This window comes from Hyperoodon ampullatus (assembly GCF_949752795.1).
Source record: "Hyperoodon ampullatus genome assembly, chromosome: 11".
Taxonomy (NCBI): Eukaryota; Metazoa; Chordata; class Mammalia; order Artiodactyla; family Ziphiidae; genus Hyperoodon; species Hyperoodon ampullatus.
Genome location: NC_136924.1, coordinates 97,041,863 through 97,055,851, shown reverse-complemented (window position 1 = coordinate 97,055,851; position 13,989 = coordinate 97,041,863). Strand labels below are relative to the sequence as shown.

General features: G+C 53.8%; 1 protein-coding gene across 1 annotated transcript in view; it reads right to left on the bottom strand.

Annotated features, from left to right (window-relative positions):
• VWF (von Willebrand factor) overlaps nt 1–13,989 on the bottom strand; it is a gene marked incomplete at its 5' end in the record, with an annotated part of 133,230 nt that overhangs the window by 43,323 nt on the left and 75,918 nt on the right. The window contains 10 exons of the mRNA XM_079714643.1: nt 109–252; nt 541–681; nt 762–878; nt 2,501–3,882; nt 5,614–5,749; nt 6,408–6,566; nt 7,147–7,303; nt 9,158–9,271; nt 9,413–9,553; nt 11,754–11,900. Coding sequence (XP_079570769.1) covers nt 109–252; nt 541–681; nt 762–878; nt 2,501–3,882; nt 5,614–5,749; nt 6,408–6,566; nt 7,147–7,303; nt 9,158–9,271; nt 9,413–9,553; nt 11,754–11,900 — 2,638 coding nt within the window. The remainder of the gene's footprint in view (nt 1–108; nt 253–540; nt 682–761; nt 879–2,500; nt 3,883–5,613; nt 5,750–6,407; nt 6,567–7,146; nt 7,304–9,157; nt 9,272–9,412; nt 9,554–11,753; nt 11,901–13,989) is intronic.

Genomic DNA, 13,989 nt, shown 5'->3' with positions numbered 1-13,989 from the left:
ATGTGGGTATTAAGTTTTCAAAATCAGCCAGGACGTTGGAAAGTAACCGCCACCCTCTCTGAACCCGCTAGCAGTTTGCGGGCGCAGGACTGCACCCCCGACACTTACGGTTGGATCTGGCGGCAGCGGCGGCCACATCCACTGAGTCCATGGAAGTGCCCATGACCAGGATGACCACCGCCTTCGAGGCTTCAGGCCTGGCACCGTGGATTTGGGATGTGACATAGCGCACCGCAAAGCCCAACGCGTCCCCTGGAATAGAGAATGGGCCACATAGTCAGTCCTGATGCGGGGAAGGTGGGTGTGAGGCCGGCTGAGCATCCTGTCTCCAGGGGCAGCCTTAGGTCATCGAAATGGAGTAACTCAGAGACTCTGAGAGTCTCACACACAAGTGAGATCGGGAAGAGCTCCTTGGCCCTTGGTTTAGAGGGAAGAAAACTAAGGCCCAGGAGCCAAGGGGCCGGCCCGGGTTAACCGGTCACTTATGCCAGGAACTGGGGCCAGACGCGGCCCCTGCACCCCAGCCTGCCAGTGCGTTACCGATTTGGCTGGGGCCTCCCTCCTGCTGCATGTGGTCCACGAGGCTCAGTAAGTGGGTTTTCTCCAGGGGCACGGTCCACGGCACGTCGATGGTGGTGATGTTTCCATACTGGAGCACCGACACGTGGGTGAGCTGAGGGCCTGACAGGAGAGGAAGCACAGAAGCCACAGTTTGAATCAGGAAGATCCCCTGAAAGCGCCCCTTCGGGCCCCTCACTCACCTATATTGGCTTTTGAGATGAAAGCCTTGGCAAAATTCTTCATTTCGTCAAAGTAAGAAGCTGGAAAGCTGGAGGAGCCGTCCAGGAGGAGGACCACATCCACGGGCTGGCTGCAGTCTGCAAGGAGAGCAGAGGGGAGCCACCAGGGCTGTGGGGGACCGGCACCAGGCCCCTGCAGCAGACGCACACTCAGCAGGCGAGCAGGGCGCCGCCGACCACGCGGTGCCACAGAGGGGAGGCGTGTCCCCCAGCTCTGCACCTCGGCAGCTGGCGCCAGGCAGCAGGGAAGGGGGCCGTGAGTCCCCGGGTTTGGAGGCACTGGGGAGACTCCAACTCCACCCAAAGGCAGTTTAAATGCTACAGATGGAAGCAAGAGGCATCCTCTCCCTCCATTTCGGGGGCTGCAACTCTTCTAGAACTGAGTGAAATACTGGAGCAGAAAACAGGCAGGTGACAAAAGGAAACGGAGCAGCACATCCCTGGAAGGTGGGCTTGTGCGTCCTCAGGTCTCACGGGGCACGCAAGGAGCTAGACGGTGAACCGACTAAAAATGCCTAAAGCTCATGTTCATGTTTGGGAACAGTGTCACAATCGCAGTGAGGAAACAAACTCTGGCCCAAACACCGTTCTGAGATTTGATGATGCTATTACCGAAATAGCACAAGAATTTAGATAAATCTGTGGCTCTGATGAAAACAAAAACAAAGAAAAAAAGGCACAGGGCTTCCCTGGTGGGGCAGTGGTTGAGAGTCCACCTGCCGATGTGGGGGACACGGGTTCGTGCCCCGGTCCGGGAAGATCCCACATGCTGCGGAGCGGCTGGGCCCGTGAGCCATGGCCGCTGAGCCTGCGCGTCCGGAGCCTGTGCTCCACCACGGGAGAGGCCACAACAGTGAGAAACCCGCGCTCCGCAAAAAAAAAAAAACAAAGGCACGGAAAGCGAGTATGGGGATCAAGAGACCGTAAAAGAAGGCCAGTGACTCTCGGGTGGTCCCAGCCACACCAAGTAAAGATGTTAAAGAGCTAGGAAGTGATGCATCGTTAGTATCAGTTAAGAGGTAATAATAACAGCAGTGGAGTTAAGTCATTTTTGAGCACTTGCTAAGTACTAGGTACTGCTCTAAGCGTATTACAAGTACTACTGTTACCATCATTTTACAGATGAGGAGACTGACGGACACAGAGGTACTTGCCCGAAATTACCCCAAAATTATTACCAAAATAATTGCAAAAATTACCCAGCTCGTAGGCGCCAGAGGTGAGATTCAAACTAAGGCAGCCCGGCTCCAGAATCTACTGGACTTCCTGGCCTTGCCCCGAAGAATGTCAGGTGCTGAGAAAAATTTTATCCACCCAGTGTGGTAAAAAAGCTGATAGTCGCCAAATTTAACAGGTTACATCCAAGGCAGGGAGTGGAATTGGGTGGGGATGAGGCTATATGGTAAAGTAGGACTTGTATTTTTTTTACTCCATATCCTGGTTTTGCTTAAATCTTAATAATAAGCTTGCATTACCTTTGCATTTTCAAACTCAGACAATAAGAAAAGATCCTTCCCCCCAAAAAAGATCACAGGTGCTGCTCCCTGCCCGGGAGGTGAGGAAACGCAGACACTCTGAAGGCAGGGGTCTCACCGAAAGCACAGAGCAGGGAAGCCAGATCTGAACCTGAGAATCGCATCTCCACCAAGGCCGCCCACAGTGCCCCCAAGTCCTTGCCCCCATGCAAGGCGCCCGCATACCTGGGATGGGGGCAGGGGTGGGGAGATGCGGCCCCTCTCCGGAGCAGCATCTCTGCAGCACCAGGTCAGGAGCCTCTCGGGGGAGCATCTCAAAGTCCTTGATGAAGATGGGGGCCTGGGGCCAGCCGATCTTCTCCAGCTCCGGCACGTCCACGCGAGGCCCCACTCCGATGGGCACCACCTGGATGTCTCCGGGCATCCGCCTGATCTCGTCTGAGGCCGGGCTTCCCGTGACCATGTAGACCAGGTTGGGCGCCTGCCCCCGGTCCCCCTGGCTGGCCGAGAAGCTGTGCTCCGACAGGTACTGGAGGGCCAGCCCGGTGTTGGTCTGGTTGCCACCCCGGTAGCGGATCTCCCGCAGCCGCCGCAGGACCTCCTCCTTGGACTGCTCCTCTCTGAAGGAGTGCTCCACGGTCACCACGTATGAGTACTGCAGCACCGAGACATGGACACCGTCCCGGCCCACGTCCATCTGCCGGATCACTTCCTCCAAGAACTCTGTGCTCCTGTTGAAGTTGGCCTCACCCACGCTGTCCGACCCTTCCAGGAGGAATGCCACATCCAGGACCACGGAGCTCCTCCTCCTGGGTGGCAGCGTCGAAGTCCCTGGGGGCTCCGGCGCCGTGGGGACCTGGGCCATGAGCGGCCGCTGCGTGAGGGCAGGCGCTTCGGGGGCGAGGTCGCAGAAGTAGCTGATGATCTCGTCCCTCCGCTGCTCCAGCTCGTCCACGCCGCTGAGCACAAAGGCTTTGTTCTCGGGGGCCTGCTTCTCGATGAGGCGGATCTGCCTGAGGCTGGCGTGGGGCCCGATGCCCACGGGGACCATGACGACCTTCTTCTTCTTCAGGCCCTGGACGTAGCGGACCAAGTTCCGGGCCAGCCTGGGGGGCTCCTGGCTGGCCGTGAGCAGCAGGGCCACGCGGGAGGCCTCAGGCCGGTCCACCTTGCTGAAAATCTGGAAGAGCGTGTACTTCAAGACCTCGCTGGTGGAGGCCACCTCACTGCCCGCGTACTTCACCTGCCCGGCGATGCGCCGCAGCTCCGACGGCCGCTTCCGGTCCTGCAGTGCGATGTAGGCGTGGGAGCCGTCATGGTACTCCACCACGGCCACGCGGATGCGCTTCTGGGAGATGTGCAGACGCTCCATCACACCCACCACGAACGCCTTCAGCGTCTCGAAGTCGGCCTCGGACAGCTTGGAGGAGCCGTCCAGCAGGAAGACCAGGTCCAGGAGTTTGCTGCAGAAGAAGTCGTGCAGGGGCGGCTCCGGCGTGTCCTCCACGTACGGGGTGGTGAGGTCGACCGGGCCTTCTGTGGGGGGCACCACCAGGCCTCCCGGTTCCCGGCAGGCTTCACAGGTGAGGCTGACACCATCACAGTGACTACAAGAGGGGAGAGACAGAAATGGTTCAGGAAGAACCTCTGGGCACTTCCCAGCCCACTGAACCCGAGCCCCCAAGGAACACTCCCCACTCGAGAGAGACACCGTGTTTAACATAGTCCCCAAGCAGCCCCCCTACACACACACACACACACACACACACACACACACACACACACACACTTCCCTTGAGTTGTTTTTTTTTTGCGATACGCGGGTCTCTCACCGTTGTGGCCTCTCCCGTGGCGGAGGATAGGCTCCGGACGCGCAGGCTCAGCGGCCATGGCTCACGGGCCCAGCCGCTCTGCGGCATGTGGGATTTTCCCGGACCGGGGCAGGTACCCGCGTCCCCTGCATTGGCAGGCGGACTCTCAACCACTGCGCCACCAGGGAAGCCCTTCCCTTGAGTTTTGATCCCCTTGAAAGCCAAAGCTTTCACCCACCCTAGGACCTGAAAAAGAATCTTTCTTCTTTCTTAGCAATCCACACAGCCATTCAAAGTAGGTTTATTTTCAACCTATGTCTCTAGCAACATAAATATTTAATTATAATCCAAGCCTTCTCCCAAATATCTCCAAAGACAAATAGTGCTCTAAAATATTGATGCTGACCAGAACTTATAAATGTTCTATCAAAGATAAATGCTTGGGCTTCCCTGGTGGCGCAGTGGTTGAGAGTCCGCCTGCTGATGCAGGGGACACGGGTTCGTGCCCCAGTCTGGGAAGGTCTCATGTGCCGCGGAACGGCTGGGCCTGTGAGCCATGGCCGCTGAGCCTGCGCATCCGGATCCTGTGCTCCACAACGGGAGAGGCCACAACAGTGAGAGGCCCGCATACGGCAAAAAAAAAAAAAGAATGCTTTTCAGTAGTTATTACAACAGAATTTAAGCTGCATGAATTCTGTACTATGTTAACATGTTGGGCCTTAAGGAAGAGAGGAAAACTGGAGTAAAATCATTTCAGAGAGATGAATAAAGATTCAAAATCCCAGCTTTATCTGGCAGAATAAAGTATTGGGAGTGGTATACGGGGGTCTCCAGGATGTTAGACAAAGACAGTGACTCACTCATTCTTTCTTGCAATGGACCCACCATTTACACCCATCATGTGCCAGGGTCTAGCTATGCTCCACACCCAGCCCCAAGCCCCCCACACAAATTCTCACCCCGCCAGGCCAAATTTCCAATCCCCTGGTCACTTCTCTCTTTCACCAGTGTCCTGGAAAGTGGCAGGCTCTGCCAGACCACAGGAGAAATCAAGCTGCCTGTGGCAGAGACCCACACAGGCTAGAACCTTCTCCTTCAACCCCGGTGGGAGCCAGGGGGCAGTGACCCGTGACTCCCAGCTACAAGAGCCGCATCCTGGGCCCTTGGCTATGGCCCGAGGTATCTGTGCCCCACTGCAGAGTTAGGAGCTACACCTCTCTTCTTCCCCTGCATCCCTTCCTCCATTAAAAAAGAAATCTGGCTTCCATAGATGCCTGTCCCCAGACTAGATGCCACCTCTAGTCATCTAGGATAAGAAGAGACCACGTCCTTCCTTCAGCAAGAAGAGGTAGAAAACCTAAATCTCCTGAGAGATATTTCCTGGAAAAGAAATATAGCCTGTCCTCAAAGACAGAGAAGCAAAGTAAGTAAGAACGGGACATTCTTCCCCAAACCGACACTTCTGGGCAGGCCTCCAGGTTAGACAGTAAGACCCATCACTTCGGACAACCAGGGGGACTGTTTTACCAAATCTGGCAGTGCTCAGGGTCCCCGGGGTTCAAGGTGATTTTCTTCCCAGGGGCTAAGCGCCGGCCGGCCACCTCGCATACAGGGCAGTCTTCAGGTTTGACGCAGGTCTGCAAAAGCTCATCCAAGATTTTCCCTGCATGAGAAGCCTCTCGTTAGGAGCCAAAGTTCCCACCTTTCCCACAAGGAAGACTCTCCTTGCACTAAAAGGCCTGTCCCAGCTCTGCCTGCCTCCCCCAAGGGTCCCCTCACCGCTTAGGGAGCATCCTTCTTTCTGAAAAATTAGGAGGGGGTGTTCCTTCCCCCACCTCGCCTCCTCCAAACCCCAGGGCAAAGCAAATCTTATCTCCAAGGGTATTTTTACTCCTCCACCGACGCAGATATCTGATAATTCTAGATGTGTGCTATCCAATACTGTAGCCAGTAACCACGTGTGGCTGGTTACATTTAAGTCTCCATTAAGTAACGTTCAATAAAATTGAACATTCAATTCCTCAGACACACGAGCCACATTTGAATAGAACTTTCCCAGCACTGAAGAAAGTTCTACCAGAAAGTGCTGCTCTAGATGATATGCCCATAAATAGACCCCAGAAGCATTGCATGGGAGCTCAGCTTGACAAAAACCACAGCTGGCCTGGCTTTGGTGGAAGGACATGGAAACACGACCTAGGGTAGTGGGGCTGGGGACAGGGCGCCACCAGGCGAGGCCGAGAAGAAGCAGTGCAGAGAGCCAGCTTTTCTGAGGACCGTCCCAGCCCCGCACCCCTTCCCCACAGGGGCCAGGGCCTCACCCGGAGGGCAGTGTGCGTGACAGCCCTCCACACACTGCACGGGGCAGGCCAGCGGCTCAGGGTGCTGGCACGTGACGGGACAGGCGGGAGCACAGCTGTTGTAGCGCCACTCACACTGGTACCCGCTCTCCCGCAGGTTCCGTTCCTCGCAGTTCTGGGCTGTGCAGACCCCAAAACAGGCAGGACCGTTATTAAAGCACCGGGCAACCCTGGGCAACCCCAGACAGACGGCCCCAAGGAGGGGATGATGGTACTGGGGAACTACGGAGTCACCCACGTGAGGGGTGTCTAGGCTTTGAGAGCCCCTGAGCCAGGAACCTAGTGGTTCTGAATCCATTTTCCTTATAAAAATGATCAGCCACTTACATGCAGGAAGGAAGACGCAACATAAATGTCTGAGCTGCTTGACCGCCATGACAAATGTGATCGTGTCTAATCACAGACACTCTGACCACCTTCTTCTCTTCGTCACTGCTCCCCCTTCTCCATTTCCCGGAATCCCTCCCCATCGCTGTCTTCAGTCTCTCTCCCCACTGCTGTCTCCCCATCGCTGTCTTCAGTCCCATGCCTCCTCATGCCCATGCATGCCCTAACCCCCTTCAGCCTCGGCCATCACCCCCGCATGGGTCTCTGTCTTATCCCCGGCCAAGGTGCCCTTCCTCACCCCCCAAGGTCCCAAGGTCTAGATGCGTGAGGGGGGAGGGGCGTGTCTGGGACCACGAGGGACAGCAGGACTCACGGCACAACGTGGCCGTCCTCCAGGCCACCACCTCGCCGTGCCGGGCACACATGTGGGCGTAGGCAGCGACGGTGTCGCAGAAGCAGGCACAGTCCCCGACAGACTCGCAGGAACAGGTGTCGTAGATGCAAACATCCAGGTATGGCTCAGGGTCCACCTGCGAGGGAGACGCAGGTGGCCTGGGCTGCACTTGGGGACCCTGGCTCTTGGTCTGGACGTGGGTGTTCCAGTGGTCAGAGGAGGGACCGGGGCTCCAGGCAGAAGGAAAGATGTGAGGCAACGGCCCCAAGGAGGGAATGCGTGAAAAGGCAGAAATCCTACGTTCTTACGTGGAGTCCAGCAAGAAAAGGGGAGAAAAGCAACCCTGCCAGCCTCTCCTAGAAGAGATGTGCCTGAGAAGTTTTCAAAAGAACATTCCTTTCTGTCCATCTGTCCACGTACCTGCTCAGCCATCCATCCATCCCCATAAGCCACTCCCACCCTCTTGGGTGTCTGCGTGTTTTACATAAATACCACACACACACACACACACACACACACACACACACACACACACACACTCTTTCCTGGCCTCCACTCAGCAAAGAGACTGAGGAAACACATCAGGACCACTCACACTGTCTCGCTGAGATGCTACAGGCTAGCGTGCTGGACCGCGGCCGGCCCGGTGCTCCTGGACTCCGACCCTAAATCTCCCCGGAGGGGAAGCCCAGCCTCGGTCTGTGCTCAGTCTCAGGAGCCACCTCTCACCTTCGGCTGCCCCAGACGTGCCCGCCACACCCACCTCTTTCAGGGCAGTTGTGCTGAGAATGAATTCGGACATTAAGCCAGTCACTGTACCCAACAGCCCCTGTTTCCCTGACCCTCTCACTGTCTCCGCCCTTGCAGCTCAGGTGCCTCAGGTCTCCACCAAACCAGGGGATCCTAAGTATCCTTCGGGTCCTGAGGGATTACAAATCACTGGATGGACAGAAAGAGCTGAGACACAGGTGTTCAACGAGTCACTCCCACGAGGGAGGTGCCGGGGAGCAGCATACGTGCATACCTGGCTGTGTGTGTGCATGTGTGTGTGTGTGTGTGTACATATACATATACACACATGTACCCACACATACACAGGTGTGCGTATATACATTCATACAGAGATAGAGAGAAAATTGCATTGAAACATGTTTGGGGAATTCCTTGTCACCTTGTGAGATAAAGGCACAAAAAGAACCTGCTGTAGAGCACAGGGAACTGTACTCAACAGTCTGTAATGGCCTATATGGGAATAGAATCTAAAAAAAAAAGAGTGGATCTATGTATATGTATAACTGAGTCACTTTGCTGTACAGCAGAAACTAACACAACATTGTAAATCAACTATATTCCAATAAAAAAAATTTTAAATAAAATAAAATAGATAACCAACAAGGACCTACTGTATAGCACAGGGAACTCTGCTCAATACTCTGTAATCACCTAAATGGGAAAAGAATTTGAAAAAGAAGAGACACATGTATATGTATAAGTGAATCACTTTGCTGTACATCTAAAACACAGCACTGTTAACCAACTATATTCCAATATATAATAAAAATTAAACAACCACAAAAGACTTACAAAAAGAAACCATAAAATGCAGGCTCAAAATCTGGCTTGAAGACCAGAAAAGACTTTCCGTGAGACAAGACCTGGGAACGGGGGCAGCGGCAGGGTGCCCGGGGCCAGAGACACGGTGGGGGTGGGAGAAGGAAACTCCCGCTCTAATGTTGGAGACAAGATAATCTGTGGGCGACAAACCCTAAGACTGAGGCTGGAAGAGCAGCAGCATTGGCTGCCCAGAGAACCATGTATTGCACAGAAGAAAAATGATCTGCCAGGCATTGGTCTCCTCATACACCCTCAATTATTCTTTCTGTTCCCCAGCCTGAAGCCAAGAGAGGTGAGCAGCTGCAGACGATTTCTGAGGCTCCTGGAAGCATCCACAGCCAGAAGCGCCTGCCCCCAGGGGCCCCACCGCGCTCACCAGCCTGTTGCACTCCTGGAAAGTGTCGCTGGTGAGGACACTGCAGGAGGAATCCACCATCGCCTGCTTCGCGACGTTGTTGTGGCAGGTGGCCGGGGATGGGTCCAGTGGCACCTGGGGAACCGGGCAGGAGTACACAGATGGACCCGGAAGAGTCAACCCAGAAGGGCTCCAGGAGGCCCTCTCCCCAGGCTCTGCCCCCGCCACAAGCCATAGCACCCACCGCCCACGGTCCGCACCGCGACCCCAACCTACTTTCTGGGTGTCGGCGCACCGCGGGCTCACTTTCCAGGAATTCCCAAAGTCCACGGGGTCTTCCTCCACTTGGAGGCTACTGCTGGTGAGGTCGTTGTTCTGGATGCCGTCAAAATTCCCACACAGGCCACACACCTGCTCCTGGGGGACCAGTTGGGAGCATAAGCTTTGCAAACCTCAGAGCAAACTCTCTGAGTCAGGAAAGCAAGGGTTCCAGGCAGCATGGGAGGCAGGCTCGCCTGAGGAAGAGGAGGATGGGCAGGGACAGGGAGGGAGACGCAGAAGGAGACCAGGGTGATCAGCAAAGTCTTGACCTTGCCAAGGCCTTTTCCCGGCTTCCACAATGACCTCATGTTAAGGTTAAGGAAACCAAGGTCATTCACAAAGAGAGGCAGCCCGCCCATGTCCCTTGGATGGCCAACCAGGCCTCCAGGGCCCTGGTGTCTTCAGTATAGACCATCAGCTGCCCCAGGTCTGAGCAGAACAGGAGCTGGTCCAGCATTACACCAATGAGAGTGTGAGAAGTCTGAGGATGGAACGTTCCAGTCCTATTTGACCGTGGACAGGTGAGTCCCTTACCTAAACAACTGCAGCCTGTTCAGAGCAGGCTGGCCAGCACTAAATGCCACCAGGGCTGACATAATATCTTACTCAATTCCATGTTCACCTATCATGGGCTGCAGGACACAAGTCCTGACCAACTAATGAATGAATGGGTGGAAACAATCACATAAGAACCATGGACAAAACTGGAGCAATTTGGCCTGGAAAAGAAAAGATGCCATGCTCTTAGAACAAATTGGGAGCCCTGCCTCAGGACAAAGAGATGTGACTTATTCTATTTTGCTGGGAAACATGGACAAAGGGACAAAGATCTTTACATGGCCCAACAGCCCCCATGGCATGGCCCCTGCCCCGTCCCTGCCCTTGTTAACTACCAGTCACCCCAAGCCCCTCCTCTCCAGCTGCCCTGGCCTCCGTGTCCAAACACAAACACCGTCCACCTTAGGGCCTTGGCACCTGCTACTCCATCTGCCTGAATTCTCAAGTCAGGATATTTACGTGGCTCCCTCCCTCCCTTCCACAAAGACTCCACTCACACCCTTTGAGACAGGTCTCAACAGACCAACCAATCTAAAACATACAATATCCCCACTAGAATATGATCTCCACCAAGGTTGTTGTGGACAAAACCATGCTGCCCGCAAAGATATCCACGTTCTCATCCCCAGAAGCAGGAATATGTTACCACACATGGCAAAAGGAACTTTGCAGGTGTGATTGTGTTAAGGATCCTGAGATGGGAAAGACTGCCCTGGATCATCTAGGTGGGCTCAGTGCAATCACAGGGTCTTCTAAGGAGCACAGAAGTCAGAGTGCGAAATGTGATGTGACAGAAGCAGAGACAGTGGAAGATGCTACGCTGTTGGCTTTGACGATGGAGGGTGGGACCACAGCCAAGGGATGCGGGCAGCCCCAGAAGCTAGGAAAGGCAAGAAGACAGATTTTCCCGTAAAGCCACCAGAAGGAATACAGTCCTGCCGACCAATTGTATACTTTTGACCTCCAGAATTAGAAGATAATCTATTTGTGTTGCTTTTTTAAGCCACTAAGTTTGTCGTAATTTGTTATAGCAGCAATAGGAAACTGATACAAAGTTAAGATACATATATATCTATCTATCTATATATATATATATATATATATATAACTATATATATATGTACATATAGTTATATATAGTTCTTTCCCTGCTGTGTCCACAGTGCCTAGAACAGTTGCTGGGAAGGTCTGTCCTGCCACCAGGGCAGACAGAGCACTTGTCACATTCACGCCAGTTAGAGAAAATGAAGTCCCAGCAAACCATCGGAACCTGGATACTGCAAGAGGCTTTCCCCAAAGCAGGTGATGAGCAGTTTCACGGCAAGCGTCGGCTGCTGCTGGCCTGTGGCCCCGTGGGAGGGGCACCCGGAATGCTCCACAGAGGTATAATAACAGCACGCATGACTGTTTGCCTCTTGAGGTTAAGAAACCTTAAGAATAGCTCTTGCCCAATCTTTTCTTTCCTTCCTTTGTGGATATAAACTGCTTGCCTAGCAAGGCCAGTCAAGGGACTGTTTGCAGGGTCCGGGAAGCCGCCATCCTTCTCAGAGGGAGCCTGTCTCGGGAAACAGCCAAGGCGACCTCTAACCCTTGAGTCTTATTTGCAGCGGGAGGGAGGCTGGACTAGGTGACCACCCACCCTCCCCCCAAAACGGCAGGCAGGGGCTGCGGGCTGCTGCTCAGGAAGCTGAAGATGCAAACAGACAGGATGAGGAGGAAGCGGAGAAGGGCCACCCACCTGGTAAGTCTGCTTCAGGAACACAGAGACAGCCAGGTGGCGGTCCCAGACCACGGAGAGGGCCTTGCCCAGCAGCACGGTGACATACAGGCCGGACTCCACCACATCAAAGTAAGTCTCATCCTTCATGGGCCTCTTCACGCTCACCTGAGGGAGGAGGCAGTGTGAGGCCAGGACAGGGATGCTCAGGTGTAAGGCCCGGCTCCCCCGCCCCACGGCCCTCCAGAGCTGCTGGTCATTTGCCCCGTTCAGCCAGAGCTGCGTCCATCTTGCCTACCTCTCTCCAAGAATCCTAGGATAAAGAGGTGGCAGCAAAAACATAATTATGAGATCAAAAATACAATGAAACCTACTGGCAGAAGATCACCTATCACGTCATGAAAAGAATTTTTTGGACACTTGATCATTAAATACACGTGGTCCCCTAAAGAGGTTTTTAATGTGGTGATGATTTTAAGCACCTCTAGGCAACCGATTTAAAATGCACCTAGAGGGCTTCCCTGGTGGCGCAGTGGTTAAGAATCTGCCTGCCAATGCAGGGGACACGGGTTCAAGCCCTGGTCCAGGAAGATCCCACATGCTGCGGAGCAACTAAGCCCGTGCACCACAACTACTGAGCCTGAGCTCTAGGGCCCACAAGCCACAACTACTGAGCCTGCATGCTGCAACTACTGAAGCCCATGTGCCTAGAGCCTGTGCTCTGCAACAAGCGAAGCCACTGCAATGAGAAGCCCGTGCACCACAAGGAAGAGTAACCCTCACTCTCCACAGCTAGAGAAAGCCTGCGCACAGCAATGAAGACCCAACGCAGCCAAAAATTAAAAAATAAATAAATAAATAAATAAATTTATTTTTAAAAAAATAAAAAATAAAATGGACCTAGAGACTGTCCTACAGAGTGAAGTAAGTCAGAAAGAGAAAAACAAATACCATATGCTAACGCATGTATATGGAATCTAGAAAAATGGTACTGATGAACCTAGGGGCGGGGCAGGAATAATGACGCAGACGTAGAGAATGGACTTGAGGACACGGGGAGGGGGAAGGGTAACCTGGGACGAAGTGAGAGAGTGGCATGGACATATATACACCACCAAATGTAAAATAGATAGCTAGTGGGAAGCAGCTGCATAGCACAGGGAGATCAGCTCGGTGCTTTGTGACCACCTAGTGGGGGGATAGGGAGGGTGGAAGGGAGACGCAAGAGGGAAGGGATATGGGGACATATGTATATGTATAGCTGATTCGCTTTGTTATACAGCAGCAACTAACACGCCACTGTAAAGCAATTATACTCCAATAAAGATGTTAAAAATTAATTAATTAAATTAAATAAAATCTCTTATTGGTTTATTAAAAAATAAATCTACCCCTTTATTAAAACGAGCACTAGATTCTCCCCTTTCCTCCCGTCTCCCACTCGAGTTGCCGTCAGCAGGAGTCAGAGCTGAACAGGGAGACAGGGAAGCTCGGCACTGGAAGCCGGAATCCCAGACTTCAGCCCCCAAAGGACCTGAGCCCTTGACTCGGCTGACTCGCTGCCGGTGCCGAGCCCTCCCCGCCCCCCGTTTCACGGTACTTGGCTGACCATCTAACCCATAAGACTGAGGCTGACGCTAAGAACTTGTCACCCCTTCGCCAAGGTCCTCTCCCTGGGGACACACCACAGGCAGAGCCTCCCACTCTATGTCACCACTGTCGTCTGTCCTAAGTAGAACTGTCCCTGAAATGGACACGGCTGACCCAAGTCAACAGGTCCTGCTTGCTCCACAGCTATCTTCTCTAAGGGAGGAGAATTCACCTCCCACCCCCTGGTATCAGTGGTGGGTATTTGCCAGAAGGCAGGATGCAGGCTGAGGCCACGGAACAAAATAAAGATACGGGGAAGGGGTGAGCCCAGACCCAGGTCTCCCAGGCACCGATGTGGCCAGACCAACACAGCTGTGCTGCAGGGACCCCTGCCACTTCAGACGCAGGTTCCTGGGCCTCACCCAGACCTGAGCCAGGACCTCAGGGTGGACCCGAAGGTTGGTGTCTTAAACAAGGTCTCCTGGGTGGTTCTCGGGTAGACTTCTGAGAGCCACTCCGTGAGCTCTTAGCACACAGGGCCTGAGTCTGTGCGCTTTGAGCTCTTTAGAAAAGATTTTATCTGAGAAGAACCGGAAAACATAAAAGAAGGTAAAAACCCCCCCAAACACCATCACCTCCCAAAATATATATTTATATATGCATGTGT